The 17,636-nt window shown below is 39.6% G+C and overlaps 1 protein-coding gene across 7 annotated transcripts in view; it reads right to left on the bottom strand.

Annotated features, from left to right (window-relative positions):
* Positions 1 to 1,597: 1,597 nt before the first annotated feature.
* tenm4 (teneurin transmembrane protein 4) overlaps positions 1,598 to 17,636 on the bottom strand; it is a 247,006-nt gene continuing 230,967 nt past the window's right edge. For all 7 annotated transcript variants that reach the window (XM_082181143.1, XM_082181145.1, XM_082181144.1 and 4 more), the window contains 4 exons: positions 14,479 to 14,775; positions 12,094 to 13,708; positions 9,992 to 10,134; positions 1,598 to 4,758 (listed from right to left, as the gene is read on the bottom strand). In XM_082181143.1, coding sequence (XP_082037269.1) covers positions 4,000 to 4,758; positions 9,992 to 10,134; positions 12,094 to 13,708; positions 14,479 to 14,775 — 2,814 coding nt within the window. In that variant the 3' untranslated portion in view covers positions 1,598 to 3,999. The remainder of the gene's footprint in view (positions 4,759 to 9,991; positions 10,135 to 12,093; positions 13,709 to 14,478; positions 14,776 to 17,636) is intronic.

The raw sequence follows: 17,636 nt of genomic DNA, 5'->3' as shown, positions 1-17,636 counted from the left end.
CTCATTAAACAATGCACAATTAGATGCCAGAACCACTTAACGTCAGATTCCACATTAAAGGCATTAATTTGCAGTTCCACTTTGGAAGCAAATTGACATGAAATAGAGTCAGACAGTGTACTTTCCCCCCTGTGTGCCACTTTGTTTGGAGATATTTGGATTTATAGTGTTTGCATGCATCAGAAATCCTTCAAGCTGGAGCTCTCGGGTAAAATAGAGTAATCCAGGAATATTAAATGTAAATGATGTGAATTCTGAACCATACTAGTACTAACATGCTAATCTCTATAGTTTTGCAGCATACAGTATGCACATTTCTGCATTCATGGAATATCTTGATGACCTACTGCATTTAATTACCATCTAAAATGTGCACTGTAGGCCTACTATATCATAATATAACATTATTATTCTAGTGTGACATTGACCCAAACAGTAATATCAACTGCAATTGTAGCCTATCTTTCTATTGACTCATTATATGATCATAGTGCAAAGAGAATGAAAGTCCACTTTAGAGTAAAAATGTAAAACAGTAATTATGTGATAAAGGTTAAAATAAGAAATTAAGGCACGCTCTGAGGTTTAATGTCTCAAATATGAAAAATAAAGTCTAAGTTATGAGAAATAGTCTCAATTGTTATATAGGCTACTTGTTTAAAGTCATAGCAACATCTAATGTCACAATTACAAGAAACTAAGGGCCAATCTCATTTCTCTGTCTTACCCCCTACCCCTACCCCTTTGTCTGCGTCTTCCCCTTGCCCCTCGATACCGAGTGAAGGGGGGTAGGGGGAAGAACGTTTCTCTAAGAAATGAGACACCCCTCGATTACCGTTTGCGTCATCTTCCCTTAACGCTAGCTGGCTGCTACGTCAACAGAGGCGATACGCGTTGACATAAACAAACGAAGATGCCGTCGTCTCGGGTTGTGATATCGATTGCCTGGTCTCTCTTTATCTTTGCACGCTTGTGTGCCATCAGTCAAAGACATTGTTTCATTGTATTTAACGGTGGCGCCGGCGACACCATAGCTAAGCAAAACATTAGCAAAACATTAGCAAACGGCAAATAGCGCATAGCTGCTAGCTAGCGGTTAACTAGCGATTCAAAACAAAAACATTACAATTAAAACCGCTAGAACATTTTATTAAAAGTATCAAAAAACACGAGTGTCATTAAACTGCTGAAAATACTTACATTTGTGCGACTCACTTCTGGGAAATTCCTACCCCTCTCTTTCAAGTGTGGTCCTCCGCAAACTTCGTTTCAAGGGCTATGTAGCCCTACGCCTTGGTCCTAGCCCTTAATCAAAATGAGAATTGGGACTCCACTTCCCCTCACATGAACGCGCAAAACCGAGGGGAAGGGGTAAGAGTAAGGGGTAAGACAGAGAAATGAGACCATTTCGCAAGTCGCAAGTGGACCATATTAGGTCATATTGCAGGACATAAAGTCACAACTGTGATAAAGCTGCAATTAGGGGACAAAATTGCTGTAATTGTGAAATATAAAGTCAATAAGGGAGTTTTTTTGCTCCCCATAGTTTTCACATAAAATAAGTTAAACAATGCAAACCAATGGGAGTGTTCGGGAAACCTGTTTCTAAAAAAAGAAAAATTGCGGTGCAAAACACAATGACGTGAAATAAATGTAAACACAAAATATTCTTTATTTTTTTTTCGTCTAGACTACACAGATTCACTGCTGTAGCTCTAAAAGGTATCTACATTTGCATTTTATTTACAGCCCACTTCTTCTCATCTTATTTACAGTTTCAAAGAGAAGCATTTAGAAACACAGTGTTGAGAACAAACGAAAAGTCCAAATGAGTCCGAAAGTTTACAAAAAAATTTAAAAGCCTTGCAATGCATTTCAGTGCAACTGAACACAAATAGCTTTTTTTCCTTCATTCAGCGTTGTTCTTTTTAAATACAGCGATGTTGTCAGACTCATGATGCCACTGCATTCAATGACAGTAAAAGAAACCAAAATATGCTCGACAATATTATACAGCTTAAAACACTTGATCTATTCATCTTGGTGACCATCCCAAAGTGATTTCCCCAAGAGCGACAGCGAACACTGAACGCTAACGTGAAGCGCCATCATCTCCGACATATTAACATCATCCAACCAGAAATAGATGCTCTTTGAAGTTCACATATCCAGATGGTGGGTTGACGTGCATTTCAACCTCTAAACGACGCACCTTCAGGCCTTAATGCATTTCAGGCAGCTTGCAGACTTTCACGTTCAGAGCACTCTCGACGTCGCCTCATGCTTGGGAGATCCTCGGGGCAAAGGCTACTCACAGGGGTTGTCACCTTTCCTTACCACGATGTGCAGTGCTTGGAGCACCAAGTACATTTCTTAGAAAAGAAAAGGAAAGGAGTCTGAGTGCACGTTTAAGTAATGTGCTTATTTTTTTTAAGCATTCATGCCGCTTTACGCTTGAAGCGTTTATTTCACTGACAAACATGAGGACGTATACTCCTCTAAAAAACACAGCACTAAAATAAATACTGTCATTCTTAGGAATGGTCCATATGCAACTCTTTGTTTTAACCATGAAAACAAATCAACCGAATCGACCAACTCTCTGGACTTTATTCCATGTGTTGAAACATTGTTCAAGTACAACAATTAGCAATAAAAGGGACAAATGTTCACATTTTTGTATGTTTTCACAACTGTTATTACACTGTGCATTGTGAATGTTTCCATAAAATAACATGTTGATCTCAAACTATTTTATTTTAAAAAACAATCCTTCTTCATAAAGTCTTAGTAGCTCCATTCCAAAACCTAGCGAGCTGCCGTGCTGTGTACCGCCTACATAGGGAGCTGCCTTCATAGGCATCCTAACAAAATGTAACCTCATAAGTGATTGAAGTGCACACAAATTGCGCTTTGCGCAGAGAATCAGTTCCAATAGAGTTTGATGTTAGCATGTTGCTATGCTAAATGCACAGTGCATAAAACAGCATAGCACAAAATGTTGAGTAAGTGTCTGATTAGTTCAGACTACTATTGAGCACTAAATAAAATAATAATAAAAAGAAATATCAACATTTCTCTCACCTCATTGGATTTTTATACTTGCTTCGCTGCCTTGAAGAACATAAAATGTTCTACCTGCCTATTAGAACAGCTGTTGCATCAGGATCAATCCTTAAACTGTTGTCTAGGTGGGCAGATCACTAGGTTTTGGAGCTTTTTTTTCCCCAAACAGTGTCGATTTCATTTTCACAAGCATCTTTAAAGACCATGGGGCTACCTATTTACTATTTATTTACTAAATTTGTCCATTTTTCAGATTTTAAGTGGCGTTCTTTATTCGTCTTTTCTCTTTCTAAATGTGTTTTAAGCCATTTGGTCAAAATGGTAGAAATGATAATAATAATAATAAAAATGGATGTTACCAGCAAGCCACCCAGTCCCATAATATTACAAGACACCACAGCAAGTTTTTGAAAATGAGATGGGTTCAGCTAGGTATCTGAACCGCAAACACCAATGTCCTTGTTTAAGTATGACACAGCCGGTAGGCTTTCAAGTATAAAAAGAAGCGATTAAAAGAGGTCTCTCCTTGGCTGAGGCGCGGGGAAAAAGGCAGAGTGGAGTGAAGCTCGTGAATAACAATCTGCTCGTCTGGCAGCAGGCTGAGCCAGTGAGCATAATGCATTACCAGCCTTCTTCCTATATTCCTTTGAGCAAACCCACAAAACACGAACGCAGAACCGAATAAACCGCGGACACTGCCACACGCCGTCTTCTAGCAGGACGAAGAGGGTTTAAGAATTACCAAAAGAGAGAAGGGCACTCTGTTGTCGAAACAGTGCAACTGTTTGCAACCATGTACGTCATGTATTAAAAAAATAAGTCTGGCACAGTCAACATAAAAATAAAGTAACATAATATGGTCACAAACGAAACTTGTCTTTGGCAAGAAGTCCCGGACGCTGAGTCCGAGCACGGGTTCCCCTTGCGTTCATGTCACCTGCGACCCATCTCAGTCTGTCGCAAGAAGTGGACGTTATTTACGTTGTCGGCCAACTCGGGGAACTGATCGACCGATACTATGTAGAAGCCCTCGTAGCCCTGCACACGTCCCGCGCTCAGGAGCTGCTGCCTCTCGCCGTCCGTCCAAACTCGAGAGCCCTCTTCTCCTTGCCGAAGTCTGTGGCGTTCGCGAGCCCACGCGGTGGCGACGGCCCTCTGGCGCGCCAGTTCCAGTACGCGCACCTTCTCTTCGTCCTGACTGCTGCCGTAGCGGACGTTGAGTCTCAGTGACCCGTACTGCAGCTGGACGTCGGTTATACGGCGTGAACGCCCGCCGAGGACCGCGTTGACCTGCGAGACGGTTACGTTAACGCCAGTCTCCAGCGTGCGCTGGCCCACCGTCATTCCCAGAAGAGATAGGTCTCCCTCTACCGGTCCCGATTTGACAAAGTAGTGCGTGTCCAGTCCCGCAATGGTGAAGTGTAAATCCTGCAGGTAGGTTGCCTTGTCTAGGACTGCAGCGATTCGCCGCCCGTCCTCGTTGGCCAGGCTGATGATGTCAGCAGAAACACGGCCCTCCCGGATGGCTACTTTCACACCTTTCCCGAAGAGGGACCCCCCTGTGGCGAAGAGCGTATAGAGAGGGGTTTGGGGGCAGCCGGAATCACTCGCTCCGTAGATCTGGCCAAAACGCTCCAGTCGGACGAAAGACTTCAGCTGCCTCTGGACTTCACACTGTACCCCCAGAATGGACTGCAAAGAGACAAACAAAACCCTGTGAGTGTCCTGACATCAACTTTTTGTGGATTTCACTGTGATTATGGATGACTACACTACCAGTCAAAATTTGTGGATCGGTAATTTTTTTAAATGTTTTTAAAAGAAGTCTCTTCTGCTCTCTTACTGGGGAGGGGGGGAGGGGGGGGGTAAATAAAAGAAATCAAGGATGTATTAAATGTATCAAAAGATACAGTAAAGACATTTATAACGTTACAAAATATTCTATTTCAAATAAATGCTGTTATTTTGAACTTTCTATTCATCAAAGAATCCTGAAAAAAAATTGTACACAACTGTTTTCAACATTGATAATAATAATGAATGTTTCCTTGAGCATCAAATCCGCATATTAGAATGATTTATGAAGGATCATGTGACACTGAAGACTGGAGTAATGATGATGAAAATTCAGCTTTGATCACAGGAATAAATTACATTTTAAAATATATTAAAATAGAAAACAGTCATTTTAAATTGTCATAATATTTAACACTATTACTGTTTATTTTTTATTTTTAGTCAAATAAATGCATGCTTGGAGAGCAGAAGAGACTTCTTTTAAATAAAAATCTTACCGATCCAAAACTTTTGACAGGTAGTGTACATTCATTGAGCGATCAAATTAAACGTATGATATTGCATCTCCAAAACAACATTGGTGCTACTGATCGAATGTGACATATTATGACATGGTTCATCTCAGCAAAACATTGTACGTTGTAAATCATTGCGTGTGATTTTCACATTCATTATGTTCTCTCCTCCAGTGGCAGGCGTCATTGCGCCCACCGCCTTCTCTGCTGCTTCTGCTATTTCCTGGGAGTAAGTAACGTTTCCTGATGGCTTGTGCAGGATGGGTGATCTCAGCGGGAAACACATCCTACCCCCGCGTTCAGCTGCTCAACTTTCCCCTCAACCAAGAATCATGCTGCTTCATTAACACTTCAAACAGTTCACCTTTCCTGATATAACTACTGTACGCAGCACAACTCATTCTATTTCATGTTCAGGTGCGAATCATGTGATTTATTTTGAAGATCTTCCATCTGACTCTTCAACACTTAAAAAACTTTTTGTTTGCAGGGAGTAAACAGGTTCCCGTGATTTTTACCTCCCACTAGCTTCCCAAGAGGGCTTGGAGTTCTTCTCACGATTCTCTTTATTAAAGCATCGTTTGCAGACGATTTGCAGTATTTAAAAAAGGAACATCAGCTGTGGTTTAAACAGCATTCACAACCCATTTTACTTCTGTAATGTCAAACAACATTTTCAACAATACTTATGAATAAAAATGCAGGGAGGGACTTTTATAAGTAGATTGGATTGTGATAACAGATGTTAATCTGAGTTAAGACGAGCTAAGTGGAGAACTACCACTTCTGAGGAGGTCAAGTTCTCTCTTCAAAGCATCTTTTAGTGTCCAAATGTCCAAAATAAAAGTTTATGTTTTCATAATATATATGTGTGTACTGTGTATAATTATTTTTGTATATATAAATACACACACATGCATGTATATAAGTAATATGTATGTAATATTTATAAATGTATATATTAAACATTTATATTTATAATATAAATGATGTATAAATATACAGTATTTACATGTAACTATTTCTTAAATATATACATGCACTTATAAACTTGGTCTGTGTATTTATATATACACAATAATTATACACAGTACACACACATATATTATGTAAACACAAACTTTTATTTTGGATGCAATTAATCGTTGCCCGGCACTAATATATATTTAAAATAAAACACTTAATACAAATAAAATGTAATTTAAAAAAAAAATTAAAATCTCAGGGGTACTTCAAGTAGATATTTTAAGTATTAAAAGTGTTTGCTGACAAAAAAGCGAATAAAATCCCTGGCTTAGAAAAAAAACCCTCACCACAGTATGTTTGTTTACTCCAGTCTTCTCATTCTGGTCACAGTTCACAGGGCACAGAGAGATAAACGGCTGGCTGTATATGCTGTAACCTACCAATCTGACTTTAAAAAAATAAAAATACTGCATCATTCAAATAGCACTGGTCAGGCAGTCTGACAGCATGGAGGCCTATCAGTGCAGGGCTCTGATCTAAGTCAAGATCAATCTGTGGACATGCAGCGGATATCTGCACATTTACGTCACTTCTCAACCACACAGGTCTTCAAAACCCTGGGAGTCTAAATACAAAGTCAGCGCTCACTATCCAGCCTTGCTGGAAATTTTCAGAGCACTAAATCCATCATGTTTGGTGTAAGCAGCAGAACTCCTGCTCCAAAAACCCCCCTCCAATTTAATTAAGAAGTGCTGGCTAAAAGCAAGAACACAGCACTGGGCAGGTGAATCTCATAAAGCTACTATTTCATAAAGTCGAGGTCATATTTCAGCCAAAAGCAACAGAAAAAACATCATATTTATATTAAATTGTATTTTTGTGAATTGCCAACAAGGCATCATTTTACAACCATTAATTTCATTGTGACTTTATGACATTTAAGCACTTTTTCCACTAAATTCACAAAATAATAATAGACCAGTTGATAAAACCAGATCCAGTTCAGAAAAAAAGTTAGTTTTTTAACAAATCTTAAAGATTTGTTCATTAATTCAACTGATCTGTTTGCAGAGATTCTCGGTCAGGTGTTTTTCAGTGAATAACAAATGAAATTTGAACTAAACTATTTTAACTTTGAACTAAACTATTGTATGACATGAACATTGCGCATGAGTTGTATGGACCACATTTATGATCCTTTTATGATATGATTTTGTCCTTTTAGAAGCTTGAAAACGTCAGTCCTTTTAACACTGCAAAAAAATAATTTATACACCATGGTTGTACTCTCTTTAATTATTTAATCAGAATTCGAATTTGGTAAGGACATCATATTAATGGGAACTTAATTAGAATGAATGTATTTAATTGTAATGAAATTAATGTCACTTGGTCTCAAAAACGGTAAAAAAATTTGTACGCAAAATATAATTTCTTCTTTTTTTCCCCCCTTTCATTTTTAGGGTAACACATTAATCATGTTATTTGTGAGATTCACCTGATCATCCCTCCTTCAGTTGTTATTGTGTAGGTCGTAGGTTTCTTAATAGTTGCAAAATAGCAAATTTCACCCATAATAGAAATTCAGGGGAGAAAAGGCTATTTGTAATGAAGGGTCATTTCCTCTATGCCTTTAGATACTCTGCACTGCAGGACTTGTAAATGTAACATGGGCATTATGGTATAAATAACCCACTTTAGACTCTCAAAGAACAGCAGTGCAGCTGCAAGCCCATTAGTATTTTTTTTTATTTTTTTTTATGCAGCTGCTTTAAAAACCCATTAATGACCCCACAATTACATTGCCAAAAAAGCAAATTGGTTGGCTATTAGAATTGTTTACTGCACCCTAATAAAAGGGGAAAATATCTGCTTGTGGGGTTGAGCCTGATAGAGCTGATTTGTGGGTAAATCAGTTATTTTTCGGTCTCACTTCCACAGTAAAGTTTCACTCTCAGAGTAAACATTCAAAAGTGTTTACTGTCTTGTTGAGAATTTATATATATATATATATATATATATATATATATATATATATATATATATATATATATATATATATATATATATATATATATATATATATTTGAAATGGAAAATTCAAGCTAGGGTTTGGAATTGAATTAGGCTCTTTCTTCTTTTGAGAAGCGCCTTGAAAGAGCTATTGGATGCACTTCTAAGGTTCCCATAGGAGAGGAACCCTACGAGGAACATGATAGAGGGGGAGTCTCCCTGGAGGGTTGAGATTGCTGCCCAGTCCATCGTTGCATCTTTGCATTGTGTCCAAGTTGATTTGAAGTCAGCCCACATCACTCCCAGAGAAACAAACCTTCCAGTGCAATTCTTTTAACTTTTCACAGGTTTTTGGGAAGTGGTCACACTAGAAAAGTCTACTTTCCCATTGTACATTTTGCATAGTCTTGTTTTTGATCGCTAAACACTAGAGTTGATGGTTGGATCCAATGGCCACAAGTAACTGAGAACTAATATTTTTGTGCTGTATTGATGGAGACTTTTTAAATGCATGCCCTGACAATTTAAACAGCTTTGTATGCAAGAGCACACTACGAGAGAAGACTCTGTGCTTTTGATTCAATTATCATGGTTGGTTCCCAAAAGAGAATTTATTAGAGAAAGAGAAAAAGAAAGGCTCTTTTGGGAGTTGGGTCTGCATTGCCATGAAAATCTAACAAAACTCTCGAAAAATAGTTTTCCCTCACAACTCAACTAAATAAAAACAAAATCTGGGGTGTCTAAAACTTGAAAGTCCTTTTTTTTTTGGATACTTCAGTTTTCCTTGAATGTATTAAAGCCACATGAAACCTGGCAAGCTGATGGCTTCAAATAGCTCCATCACAGTACATTTAAAATCTCATATCTCATGTCTGAGGCACACCCATGGCGCTCAGCTTCAAATGCTCGCTTATTATAGAGCTTGATAGCTTGAGGTTGTGTATACTGTTTGACACATTGGAATGGAAGCCCTTATCAACAAGGGGACTGGACTTTCCATATACAATTTTAGATGGTGTGCCTGTCAAACCAAAGGATGCGTCAACTTCCCAAAAAGTATTTGATTTGTCACCTAATTCAGCCCAGCTCTATATACCCGCTATTCTATCAGAAGAAAAATTCGTTTCAGCTAGGAGAGCTCAAGAGGTAAGGTGTCCTTAACAACCGCCAAAAGAGCCGCCACCGTGTCCAACTAGCTTCTCAATTATTCAGATGGCTTAAAGGAGGCTCGATAATCAGTGCATGTCTGAGACTGAGAAAAACAGAGAGCATTGAGACAAAGCCGCATAAAGAGAGGAAAGAGAGGGAGACAACATCTTTTAAAGAGCTAAAGAGTGTGAAAGACTGAGATGAAATCAATGGTTGCTGCTGGAGGAAATTTGGAGTGAATTTCCCTAATGGCAGTCCTATTACAAGGGCTCTTTAGCTTGACCCCTTTTCCCTCGGCTCGAGGAGCCAGAGCAGAGGCCAAGCTCTTTCGTGCGAGCATCTGGGTTGATTGCTGTGGACTCCACAGGGAGGTGGCAAACTGAAAGGTCAAGTTACTGCAAATAAAGTCTGAAGTTAAAGTCAAAGGCCAGGTGTGTTTTTAAAGAGGTGGGCAAACAAACAGAGAAATTTGTTGGATAAATTACCTTGGTGCTATCCCACTCTTGAGTCTTTATCTGAGTGTGAATGAGCTCGTAAGACGGCTCCATGGCGTCCGTGACAGGTTTGTGGTAGCCAGGGATGACATTGTACAGCTGGAAACCAAACGTCACTAGCCAGCTGTTAACATCTGTTGGAAGAGAAATGCAGCCATGAAGTAAACTTACAACAGAGCAAAAGGAAACTGCAACACTCACTGACAATGCCTGTATAACAATTTACTCTATTTGGGTGAACTACATTTCAAAAGCATAATTCATTGCAAATCAGGACACATGCCAAGTTAGCTCCTTTTCGAAATAAGCTCCCACAGTCATTACAGGCAACAATAGTTTTAGAGACTGGACTAAATATGATTAATCCTCCACAGGAAGAGCCAAATCTCTCTGATATCATTTCTTCCAGCATGTGAGAAACTCAATGTTTTAGATCTGCTGGTGCACTTGATAATTATACATATTTCATGCTGTGACCAAATGTGTCACCCTTTCTATAATCTGAAAATGTTTTTTGTTTTGTTTTTGTATTTGTGCATATTTATAAGCATTAGCATAGATAGCAAATGCCATCACAATATACAGAGTATGAACCTTACCAAAATCAAATATCCTTTTTAGTGACTTTTCCCTGCTGCATCAAACACATTAGACATGGATAGAAGAAACATTACTGTAGCAATGAAGTGCACACTGAGTACTGCTCCTTTATTTAAGGCTGTCGCTTGAAAGAGTTGTTTTAAATATGAATATGATTGAGGACATTGAAAGTACCTACTGTACTTCAGAGAGGAATGAAAATGTCAACGCCATCATTTATAAATGGCTGACGGCCCACTCAAGAACATCTAATATCCAGCCGAATCTTTAGATTTCCTTCTTCAAAGCTGACTTTAATGACAGAGGGTGAATCCTAGCAGCCAAGTATTTATCTGAGCTTGAAATATTGAAATACAGCTAGTCCACCACAATATTAGCATACAGATGCTATACCCTGCTGCAAAGACCAGCGAAAACTAGCACAAGCTTGTTTAGAATATGCCGGTTAGTTCTGGTCTGGTCAGTGTACCAGTACATACATGCTATTTGCTAGCCAAACTTAGTTGGTAAAGCTAATCAACCAGATTTCCGTAAGAATAAACAAATGAAGCACACCAGCATTGCATTTTGAGGAATGGTATAAAGTACACAACATAAGCAAGAAACCAGGCATAGTCTTTTTTTATTAGCGGTGATGTACTGTATGAAAGGTAAACATTGATCTGGAAAACTATCATGAGGTTCACTTTTGTTGAATCCAAGGTATGGTTTAGGGGCAGGGTTGTTTGCGTCTGAATTTTCAGAGAACAAGGGCTCACCTTGCCACTAAACTTTTCAAGAGGATATGCAAAGCAAATACACAGGGGAACACACTTTAATCTAACATAAACAACTGATACGATTCTATAGTATTCATTTCCTTTGGTAGCAAGGGCATGAACCAAGGCTTTGATTTCAGTCAAAAACCAGGATGCATTCACTGTTATAGACTACAAATGTGACTATAATATTTTGTTTTCTTTGAGTAAGGCTGCAATTTCGCTTTCAAGTGGAGAGAAAAGTGAATCAGCCCCTAGCTTCTAGTTCCATGGACTCCTTTGTGTTATTTGTCTAACACTGGGGAGCATTCACCACTATTTACCTCCCGCACAGGCTGAGGAAGCAAAGACTGATGGGATATTTCAGAGGAACAACCTGAATGAAGAACAAAGGGGACTTTGTTGTGCTGTCATTGCTCACAAGCAGTGTTTGTGGAGGCAAGAACACCCCAAGCTGGGGCTGGGACGAGAGCCTGAAAAATAATCACTCTAGTGCAAGGAGGATTCTTGGCACCATGTGCTCATGGTATTTTAGATTGTTGAAAGTAAAATGTAACATTGAAGTGATTTACAGGCTATTAAATAATCCTCCCAGCCTTCGGCCCGAGACGCTGGGATAGGCTCCAGCATCCCTGTGACCCTACACAGGACTAGGGGTTTGGATGGATGGATTTATTAAATAATGTTGCCCTCAGTGTGTTTCAACAAAACATTTATAAAAAATGATGTGTTTACCTGTCATATAGCACTTGGTTTCTTGGGTGTTGCTCAGGGGGTTGTTGTTCTTAAACATGTAGAGGTTGAAGGGCACAATGTTGTTGCTGTTGAGCCGCTTCCAAACATCAATGTCAGGTATGGTCCATCGGCCTGCAAGAACATCGTAATCTCTGCGGCCCATGTGGACCAGCTTTGTAAGGGGCTCATAAAGGCCACCCTGGTAGCCTATTACTAGCTGGAAGCTTGGGTTGGAGTCCAAATACACCTCCCCAAAAGCTGTGTGCAGGATCTGTTTGATCATGAGACCGGCACCACTGAATACGGCCAACGGTGTACCAATGTTGTCGCAGGCCACGTAGAACTCATCCCCACTGCTTAACTCCATGGCAAAGAGGTGGCCCTGAAGGTCATAGTAGAGCGAGGTGATCTCTGAGCTTGAGTGATTGTACATGTGTGTGACTCTGGTGGGACTAGACAAGTCTGCATAGAAGAACTGCAGATGGTGGCCTTGGCTACTCCGACTGGAAACTCTCCTGCCCAAGCCATCATAGCGGTACTTGATGGTCCATCCGTTAACTTTGTTGTAGACTTTAACAAGCAACCCAGCAGAGTTATACTCAAAGAAATCATTGCCTCTCTGCCTGAGGAATCCATCCTCATCCAACCGGTACTGAACGTCACCTAGTCGAGTAATGCGGTCCCGAATATCGTAGCGTAGCGGTGTAAGTCTGGCACTATTACCGGGACTAAGGAGGTGCAAATTTCCATTCAGGTCATAGCTGTAACGCCAGAGAGGCTTGTCGTTGATGGACACCACCTGGAGTTGGCCATCAGCATCGTACTCGTATGTGTAACGGGTGGTATTTGCATAGGGCCCGACTTTAAGCTCCTTTGCCACCACTCGCCCCATGTTGTCGTACTGTACCATCATCCAATACATCAGCGAACGGAAAATCTCATACTGTACCTCTTTGACTCGTCCATAGGCATCAAAGTGTTTTGTGTGGGTCATGACAGCTGTGGTAATGATCTGGTTAATATCATAGTAGATTACTCCAAACTTGCCAAACTGCTCCGTTTTGCCTGAGACATCATCGTAGCGATAGAGGTCAATGGGCAAGGGGGTTTCATTGATGACTGCTTGCATGCTAGTGACCCGGAAGCTGTTGTCGTAGTTGTAGTCAAACCGGGCGTTCACCATGCCCTCCTCACTGAAACGAAAGATCTGTCTGTCGATGAGCGGTCCAATCTGCCTGTAGCGTATGGTACACGCAAAGCCATCGCTTTGAAGCCCCACGGTTTTCAGCATGCCTGCAGATTCATCGTAAGAAAAGGCAATCCGTGTTGTATCATAAAGTATTTCTAGCAGACGGGAGAGTTTTCCATACTTATAGATGACTCTACGCCCCGTTCCTTGGTGGATGGTTTGTAGAAGCAGTCCTTCTTCGCTGTAATCTTGCAAAACTGTGGCATTGCCCTCAGGTGGTCTGTATGTGTTTCTGTAATAGCCAACGGAACGGGTGGTCTCCAAGGTCTGTCTGGCCACATTGGGCATGGTTACTGAAGAGAGCCGGTCATTCTTGTCAAACTCGAAGATGTATTGCCGCTGGCTGTATAGCAGCAGCACCATGGACTGCCAAAGGAAAATGACAAAGCTATGTTCAGTAAGCTGATTTAATGAAGCATTGTAATTCCCAACACATTCTGAGAACACTTCAAACAGTTAAATGTGAAATTCTACACCCAGTAAAACTGAAGGTCACTAAGTACCCAGGAGTCACATTGCACCACATGACTAACTGCATAACAAACTGTAGGGTGTCACAGAATCACTTCAGGGTGAATAAAAATTACAAATATGCTGCTCTACAACACTGACTGAAAAATGAAGAAGGGCAAAATCTCATTAACGAGGATTAAGTCATCATACCCCCCACCCCTTCCGATACCATTTTTAATAAAGTCAACTTAAATGGAAGTCAGTGGGAAGATATACTGGAGTTTATATTTCAACAGGAAGCAGCTCTTCTTATTTTTTACTTTGAGGCTATTGATCTAACCAGCATATGGTCATTTTAGAATTGCAAGAAACATTAAATAGAGTGAGTTTAGGGCTTATAATCAATACTTTTAAACCCAAATTACACTCTAAGGTCTTGTATTTCTCGGATATTCTAATTATCAAGACAGTGACATTTGTGATATTTTAAGAACGAGGAAGTTGTCAAGCTGTGTGCGGGAACAATGCATAACACAAGCTGACATTAGAAAGGAAACATTGCTGAAGCATGCAAGGTTAAAGCTTATTAATGTAACAAATGAATAGGGTTCAACAAAGAGAAGTCTACAGAACAAAAGATAATTATTTTTCAAACTGATAATTTTCTAGATAAAGATGTTTACTTTTTCAAGGTATGTGTAGCTCCATGACTTTCCATCTGCAAATATCTTTGAGATGATTCTCCCATTTTGGTCATATTCCATTCGGACCGACATAGTGCCCCTCTGGATGCCGGCGATGTGGCCGCCAGGCGAGTAGGTTACGTTAACACCGTTTAGCCGACTACTTGGAGCCCACAATGTAGGTCTTCCGGCATGGTCATAGTGGATCCTTAGGGTGAACTTCCTGTGGTCATCATAGACTTTCTCGGTCCTGGTTACGCGGTCAAAATCCATGGATAACAAGTTCCTGTTATGAACCTACAAGAAAAAAAACCCCCACAGAGATAGGAAGATTAGGCTTCTGAATTCATCATGTGGACATGGTAAGATGCAGTGTCTTCTCTGAAACTCATTACGTTTTACTCAAATGACTTTTTACTGTCAACCTCTAGAGGACACAAGCTTTTTAATTAATCGATTTCTTTGTTTGTTTCATGTTAAAACAAATCTAATGAGAGAAGCGCTCAGTATAATCATTCGCCATGCCTTTAAGGATGGAATTATTGAGGAGTAGACAACTTGAATTGTATTTGCAGGAGGAGGAAAAAGATGACACTTTTCATCTTCGTTTAAAAATTCAAAGCCCACTACACTGTTTAAATGACATGTCATACTGAGTTTTCAGCTCAGTTCGAATGCACAGACCCCTCTGACCCCGGCACATGCTGAGATCAGAGCTGAGAACTAGTCCTACATGGCTGGTAATCCCAAAGGCGCACATAGGTCAATGCAGGGGGGAAATCCAGGATTTAAAGACCTCAATACCTTCAACTCTTGGTACAATGAATTGGAACCTTTATTTCTGAGATATGAATTTAGATATTGGTGGATAAGATTAACAGTTAGCAATTAATAATTAACAGGCCAAAAAAAAAAAAAAAATCACACTTTTGCGAATTTCACGTAACTTTTGAAACAATTTTTAGTAGCGGAAGCATGATACAATTGGCTAAGATTTGTAATAAGCAAGCTTATTTGTTGCAACAAAGCATGATTTGAAGCCTGGAATGAATGCAAACTCTAAATATCCCTTAAAAGTTTATTTTAAAGAAGATTTAGAGTCTGTATTTGTGCCAGCTGTTTTTCCCCCCTCTAAGCACAGCACTTTGTGGTATTATGGCTAAAGGGTTGAATGACTATTGAGTAAATAACCATCTGGAAGTTTGGGCCAAGCAGACTTTAAAATGCATTATAATCAAATACTCATTTCCCCATATCTCTTCTCTATGTAATGTCTCCTTGATTGATTTCGATTTTTCTCATCAGGTACGTTGGCAACCGGCTTTACTCAGTGCTGGCAAAGCTTAACAGAGTCTTAAAGTGATTTTGTGAGTTGTTGTTGGCTTTGGTCCAGTGGTATGGCGGACGGGGGGAAGAGCAACAAGCAAGCTCTCTCTCATTTTCTCTCCTCCTCGTGGGCATGCTGGAGCTCTCATCTGTGAAGGGACAATTACACTGGGGCCAATTAATGTCACTAATACCTAATTGAGAGGATTATTTTACATTAAGAGCAAGCAGCTCATGAATAGGAGAATTCCCGGTGGGGGTGACAGAACAAAGAGGTTGACAGAATAAAGGGCATATATTTTTCCCTCCCCATTCCTTTAAGCATCACCCACCCACTGATATGAACACGGCCCCCATATTTCTCACTCTCACTTTGATCTGGCGATGCCGAGATTGAAAACTTGTCCTGAAAATACTCACATATGAACTTATTTTCTAATCAGAAATAATAACTGTTTCAAACAGGTTTTCCAAACATTATATAGACAGGGAGAATGTTTGGAAAACCTGTTCGAAAACAGTTATTATTTCTGCTATTCCGTTTGGTTAGGCAATTCACTTAAGTATTATTTACTACACGTTCCAATGCTTTTATGGCTCTAAGGATGGGGGAACTTGTGTCAAGGGCCGATTTGTCCAGTGTAGAATGACAGGGACTGAAGGGACAAGCTTAAGGAAAAAAATGAAGAGAGATTGAAAGGGAAGGCTGGCTGCTCATGCCAGGCTCTGGTTGAACAGAGGCCCAACGGGCTGGAAAAAAAGCTCTTTTGGCAGAGAGATCCTGGGCCTCTGGAGAATGGAAACCCACTCAAGGGAATGTCTTAAATTGGACATTCCTTTAAACGAGCTCAGCACTGGAAAGCAGATATGATGGGAGGAAGGGGATCAAATAGGGCCAGGGTGGGAAAAACAGAGAGTGTCTAAGTTCCCCCTCATAAAGGAGATCAAGACAAAAGTGGGGTGTACTTTAATAAGGCACATTTCAACAGCATTTACAAATTTACTAATTTAGATGCTTATAACAGAAATCCCAAACAGCAAGTTGAACACTGAAGACTGGAGTAATGATGCTGAAAATTCAGCTTTGCCTCACAGGAATATTTCACAATATTTCAGTTTATTTTTTTGATAAAAACAAATAAAGTGAATGGTAGCTATGAGTCAAAGGCAAGATTTTTGAACGAAAGCTTCAATTTTTGATTACATCTTCACACAAAGCTATAGTTTGGCTTCAGAAAACTTGGAGTACAGAATACAAGTCTTGTGGAATTTTCATTTTTGGGTGAATTGATCTCTATCATTCTTAATGTTTTGTTGGTTGCACTCTGAAAATGACATCTAAATATTCCATAAAAAAAATAAAATAAGTATCAAAAATAACCTTAAAAGTTATTGTATATTTCATACATTATTGGGGAATGTTAGATGGGGAATGCACCATGTTCCTTTGACAGCCGAATCAAATTAGCATGTTTTGCTGATCAAAGTACAACTTCTTTGAGATTACCCGACTCCCGTTTGTCAAACAAACAAGGATTAAAACTAGGAACAAAAAACAACCCTTTTTTCCATAACTCGACTAATTATGAGAATCTTAGGACTGGCACTAATGCACTTTTGCCAATGAATAAACAACTTGTAAGTAACGTTTGTTTTCATAAATCACCATCAATAATTGAAATTTCTATTCCATATTCAAAAAGTAAACAAATCTGCCAAACAACATTTGATTTTCTTCTCCACTGTCATTAAAAATGTATTCAAGTTTTTGTTCTTCCAATCCAATATTTGCTTGCCGCTTTGCATTCATTTCTAATTTCCCCCATCCGTCC

The sequence above is a fragment of the Leuciscus leuciscus genome (assembly GCF_965113295.1).
Source record: "Leuciscus leuciscus genome assembly, chromosome: 9".
In the NCBI taxonomy this organism is placed as follows: domain Eukaryota; kingdom Metazoa; phylum Chordata; class Actinopteri; order Cypriniformes; family Leuciscidae; genus Leuciscus; species Leuciscus leuciscus.
This window is presented reverse-complemented; position numbering and strand designations above follow the sequence as displayed.